Source organism: Vipera berus, assembly GCF_964194415.1.
Source record: "Vipera berus genome assembly, chromosome: 2".
Classification (NCBI taxonomy): domain Eukaryota; kingdom Metazoa; phylum Chordata; class Lepidosauria; order Squamata; family Viperidae; genus Vipera; species Vipera berus.
In genome coordinates, this window is record NC_138203.1 from 189558416 (window position 1) to 189564695 (window position 6280).

The 6280-nt window shown below is 41.2% G+C and overlaps 1 protein-coding gene across 1 annotated transcript; it reads left to right on the forward strand.

The window, feature by feature from the left end:
- Positions 1 to 233: 233 nt before the first annotated feature.
- FOXI1 (forkhead box I1) lies at positions 234 to 3267 on the forward strand. The gene is made up of 2 exons (XM_081317073.1): positions 234 to 849; positions 1756 to 3267. Exons 1-2 carry the CDS (start codon positions 276 to 278, stop codon positions 2295 to 2297), a joined length of 1116 nt encoding a protein of 371 aa, XP_081173199.1. The 5' UTR covers positions 234 to 275; the 3' UTR covers positions 2298 to 3267.
- The last annotated feature ends 3013 nt before the right edge of the window (positions 3268 to 6280 follow it).

Here is a 6280-nt window from a genome sequence, read left to right on the forward strand (position 1 = left end):
GGAAAATTCCTCCATTCATTTAAAAAAGATAAACAGTTGTAACTTTCAAATTTGGTTAATGTGACATCTATTACTGGCTTGAGCTGTCAGCATTCCAAAAAAGGGATATCACCCTGATCTCCAGCCTATCAGGATGCATGAGGCTGAGTCTTGGAAAGTAAACCTAAACATTTACAGGTGTATAAGTACTGCGAGCTCGCACAAATGATGCACCTGTCTCAGGAAAAGGACTAACACAGGTGTGTTGGAACTTGGGCTACTGCCAGAGCTAGATTATGAGCTCATTTGATCCACAGATACACTCACCTCCACGCTGCAGCCCGCAATTTCCAAGCATCGGCCAGGAACCACCTGAAATGAACATCTACTATGAAAATTTCTTCCACCCACAGACCGTTCCCAGTCCGCAACGGCCCACCAACTTTGAAACAGGGGACTACTCTGCTGCACCCAATCCTTACTTGTGGTTAAATGGACCTTCCATTAATTCTTCACCTTACCTGCCAGGATCCAATGGCAGCCCGTACATCCCACCACCCTATGGAATGCAAAGGCAGCTTTTGCCCAACATGCCTGGCTTGCCAGGGAATGACATGGGCTGGCTTCCTATGCCTTCTCAAGAGGAGCTGATGAAGCTGGTCAGACCACCTTACTCCTACTCTGCCCTGATTGCCATGGCCATCCATGGGGCACCAGACAAGAGGCTGACGCTCAGTCAGATCTACCAGTATGTGGCAGACAACTTTCCCTTCTATAATAAAAGCAAGGCTGGCTGGCAGAACTCCATTCGTCACAACCTGTCCCTCAACGATTGCTTCAAGAAGGTGCCCCGGGATGAAGATGATCCAGGTAAGACGTTTTCCTAATATTCACTTTGTTCTTCAGCCAAAAGATCTTCTGAGAAGATTCTGATTCTGCTTTGCTCACCGTAAATACAGGCAGAATCTTTACAAGAGGCTTTCAGTGTCTTTGAACTCATCTAATCACAATTGTGCCCCAGTAACAAGGACGGGCTTTAGATCAGCACAGGAAAGGCCGGTTGATAGTAAAAGACAGTGTGAGTCCCTGGGGCAAAATGGCTTGAGACTACTAAACTGCAGAGCTGCTTCCTCCTTTACCAAATTCACATGACTCGATAGTCACAAGTATAATTCCCTAAGCCACCAGTTTTTTATTCTATGCCTTTAGATAGGAAAGAGGTTGGCAACGGATAATTCTGTGCTCTGAGAAGCATTGGCTGTTGAGCAAAGACACTGGAGCATTTTTCCTGTGGTCAGTTGTGGTTCTTTCCTTAGCCGTGAAATGAACTGGCTCTTCCTTACAATTTCTTGGTGGATAAAACAATTGCTTGGCAGACACTTCCAAATACCCTCCCTTGTTCCTACCTGCAGACTTGCCCAAGGTCAAATTCTGCTTTGTTTTATTAAATTCCCCTGATGCTAATTAGGGGTCTGTCCAGTATTTTGTTGGAGAAGTAGGGATTTTTTTTGGTTGTTGTTGTTGTATGCGTCTGATAAGCACAAACTATTAAAATAAATGTTCACTTTTACCTCAAGGCAACCTGGACAGGGCCTGGACAGGGTTATTTGAATACAAGCAGCCTCTCCTCCCTCCTTCCCTCCCTCCCTTTTTCTTTTTAAAGGGTGTTGCCCAATCTGCTGCTTTTTCTGAATCCAAGCCAGACTGAGCCTTGAGAACCTGCTCTTTGTTGGCTACAGTCATATTTATGCTTTTTTTTTGCTCTTGTTCTAACAGGGAAAGGCAATTATTGGACTCTGGATCCAAACTGTGAGAAGATGTTTGACAATGGAAATTTTCGGCGAAAAAGGAAGAAGAAATCTGATTGTAGTGCCAGCACGGTGACTTTGGCTTCTGACAAATCAGAGGACAGTGCCTTAAGTGGCAGTCCCAAGGCTCCAGAACACCAAGATATGTTGGAAAACTCATCAGGAGCCGAAAGTTCACCTGAAAAGCGGTCTCCACCACCGCCATCCACTACTCCCTGCCTCAACAGTTTCCTCTCCAACATGACAGCTTACGTGAACGGGTCCAGTTCAGTGGGCCGCTCAGTGCCCCTGGGACTTGGCACTGATGCAGGGGACAAAATGGGACAGAATATGGTAGGCTTCAACACATACACGCCTCTTCCCAGTCACGGGGGTGGTGAATGGTCCAATTCCATGTCCTCTGGTCATCTTGGCTATAGCAGTTCAGTTCTTAACCAGTTCAACACCAGTTTCTACAACAGCCTGTCTGTCAATAATACTCTGTATGCAAGAGACGGAACTGAAGTCTAAACGAACGGAAGCCTTGCGACAGGAGGAGGAGAATGGTGTAAGGAGTCAGAAAGAGGAAATATGTCAGGGAAAGGAACTTCATGTGAGCTACTACCCTCTTCCCAATTTTTCTTAAGACAGACCAAAGTTTCTCTATTGACATGTTTCCAGGCAGTGATGTTCATAGAATTCAGTGGCTTCAAATCATACAAAGACTTCCTCATAAAAATGGTAAAGAAGAGCATAGCCTTTTCACTTGCTCATTAATCAAACAGAAATAATTGGCTTCAGACTTTTTGACATTAAAGCAGAACAGGGTGATCGCTTCAGACATAAACCTACCTTTGGAAAATCCACCCTCTTTGTTTTTTTTTTTTTTTTGCTTTCTCTGCATTTCATTTGAATATAATAGTACCATAAAGAAAAACATGGCAATATTCACTAATTGAGTTGGATGGACTCTTATCTGAAAACATGGCATGATCCAGCTAATATTAAGTATGCTTAATATCTCACTTATTCAGGGAGAGAAAGCTTATGCTTCTCATACCCTGAAAAAAAGAACCGTAACTTTTTATCTTTTACTACTGAAATCTATTTCATCAGTGTAAAGTTTAAAGTGATATGCAGAGAAGAAAACAAAGTGATGGAAGTATTCTTAAATAAGAATATATGTGTATAAATAAAAACTTGATTTTTTATCATCCTATTTTTTGTTTACAGATATCACATTAAAAAAACTGGAAAAATCAATTTTAATTTTCAGTCAGGTGAATATAGTCAAATGTGTCCTAATCACCAAAAGCAATGGTGTGTGATAGACACAATGTTACATGGTAGTAGAAGAACAAAGTGTAGATTTTCTGCATCGTGCAAGCCCAAACTCTTGCTTCGAAAAACAAGGTTTAGTTTGGGTTTGGTGTAGGCCAGGGTAGGCAACCTTGGCTCTTTTATGACTCGTGGAATTCAACTCCCAGAATTCCTGAGCCAGCAGGAATTCTGGGAGTTGAAGTCCACGAGTCATAAAAGAGCCAAGGTTGCTTACCCCTGGTGTAGGCAGAATGCTATTGCTGTGAAGTATAATAGAAAACCTCTCCTGGAAGATATAAAGGAATAAGACACCACACTTCTAAACATATGTACACATATATTTTGTCTACACCTGACAATTCATGAGGAAATTGCTATTAAATCTGCCTTTTTCTTTTATAAGCCCTAATATATGTTAATTTCTGTGCTTGTAGTTAAAAACCTAAGTTTAATTTATAGGCGCTTTCCTTATACATTATGTTTATTTATTTATTTTAATTCCATTTATATCCCGCCCTTCTCTGAAGACTCAGGGCGGCTTACAAGCTTAGCAGTAGCCTTCATTCTATGTATATGCCTGCTTATTAGGGCTTTCACACACACTCCAAGCGGCATTATTACAAAGTCAGCTTAATTGCCCCCAACAATCTGGGTCCTCATTTTACCTACCTCGGAAGGATGGAAGGCTGAGTCAACCTTGAGCCTGGTGGGATGCGAATCTTATACATTATGTAATATTGGCTAAAGTTAGGGTGGAAAGTCATGTTTCTATCAAGGGCTAACATTGTTTGGTGGAAATCTGTTGCAGGCTGCCCTTTTATTTGCCACAGTAACAGTCAAAACTATTTGGGTTTACTCCTCTGACTTTTTAATGCCTCCTTCTATGCTCTCCTTTTTCCTCCCACCAAAGATGTCTGCATACAGTATATTTTTCCCCCAGTGTTTGACTCTGAAACCTTAGAAAGAGCCTTATTAGGTTGAGAGACATTACACACCCCTGTCAAAAATGTGTAGCAGTTGCACATGACAACCCTACTGAGGTTTCAGTGGCACTTACACTTGATCCAATAAAAGTCCAAAGGAGTGCAAATGCCCTCAGGCAAATGGGGCAAAAATAAAATTGCTCCTCCTGGAGATTCTTATTCTGTCTATTTTTGATTCTGATGTCATCATGGAGGGGGCATGCAAGGGAGACTTTTTTAAAAAAATAAAATATTTGTCTACCAATGTGTATGTGTGTGTGCAATGAGCTGGAAGCATCCCATGGGTGCCAAACCAAATAAGATAAAAATGGATGATTGTTACATTCTTTTGACAACTGTTCCTTTTTATGATGCTTTAACTTGCACTTTTCTCCTGGGTCAAACCAGTATAACGTATTATCACTTGACAGAATGAACAATGCAATGTCTGTCTGCATGCCTGATTTTTGACTTCAATCCCTCTGAGCAACACACATGAATAACAAAAGAACACTTGAAGCAGTGGGACAAACATGCCATCTGTGGCTGCTCCTGTCTTTCCACATGCTCTTCTTTGATTGCAAATGTCCTTGGAGGCTGAGTATTAAATGAGGGACAAATTATCTGATATATATGAAAATCAAAAAGACATGGGCTGCACTTTCTGATTGGCAATGCAACAATATTAAGTAGATGCATGGCCCTTTCAGTGAAATCAGTAGGATCTAGTGATTTTACTCCCAATTCCTCTTTTAAAGCAAAGGATGTCAGACGGAAATGCAATGGCTGTGTTTCTAATGCACACGTATATTATTGTGCCAATAAGTGGTTCTTGCCAAAATTGCCCCTGCTATAAAAAGCTGTAGTCCTATTTGGGGGTAGGATAGGGGAAATGGGGGAGAACTACAACCAAATACAGTTGGAGGATGTCAGGGTCTAATTAAAATGCAGATGACTACAAAATATAAGTAGGCGTGGGGACAAAAATCCCTATTCATGCAGTGTAACAGTTGAGAATTTTTCTCAGGAACTTGGGTTTGGGGGCTCTATAAAATCTCAATTTAAAACTTTGCTACTGTAAAGAAATTTCTGCCACAGGAGACCAACTCAGGACAAGGGATTCTTATCCCATTTCATCCTCAATATTTCTTGCCTCTCATCATGCTCCATCTCAATAAAGCAGTCTCAGTGGGTACCACCCCCTTAAGAACTGGCAGCACATTTTTAGCTGAATTCTGTGGTATTGTTTTGACTGGTTTTAGTGATTTTTTTTTCTTCTGTTCAGTTGTGTCCAATTCTCAGAGACTGTCTGGACAGGTCCCTACATTTTTCTTAGTAAGTTTTTTTGTAGAAGTAGTTTGTCATTGCCTCCTTCCTAGGGCTGAGAGAGAGTGACTGTCACAAGGTCACCCAGCTAGATTCTGGCCCAAGGTGCGATAAGAACTCACAATCCCCTGGTTGTTAGTCTGATGCCTTAAACACTACACCAAACTGGCTCTTTTTAGTGTTTTATGCAAAGGCAAACTTTGGTGGGAAGGAAGTGGTTGAACTTTGCACTGTGGACTGAACCTGGATCATACGGATGCTAGATTCGGGCCAGCATAGGAGGTCATCCCATTTATTCCAAACTTACAAAGATCAAGATAAATATTGTAGAAAAGTAGAAAGGGAAGGAACTAATATCTAACCAAGAGAACCACCTGAAAAGTCAGTAAATAGCAAAAGCAACTTTGCTTTTCAAAGGATCCTTCTGGGCAGTGAATAAATGTTTTCATCACAAATCCCAGGATTAGAGGGATATTAAGAAGAGCTTCATAAATTCCTTTGAATTGTTCCTGAAAGCAGAAGGTTCAGCTTGTTAAGGAATTAAGCCATCCCTGTCCATGATGCTGGCATGAGATACTTTTTTTTTATAAGGCAAAGACCAATTTGGGGGTTTGCCAGTGCAAACTTCCCAGTGTAACTGACAGCTGTGGGATTTTCTGATCATCTTTCCATCCAAGGATTTGTGAAATCTGGCATTTCAAAGAAAAGAATGCTAGTCTCAAAATTCAAGTGTAGCTTGTTGTGAAAGCCCTAATAAGCAGGCATATACATAGAATGAAGGCTACTGCTAAGCTTGTAAGCCGCCTTGAGTCTTCGGAGAAGGGCGGGATATAAATGGAATTAAAATAAAATAAAATAAATAAAATATTTAAAACCTATTAGCCCAGCTGGTGGCTGCCAGAGGTG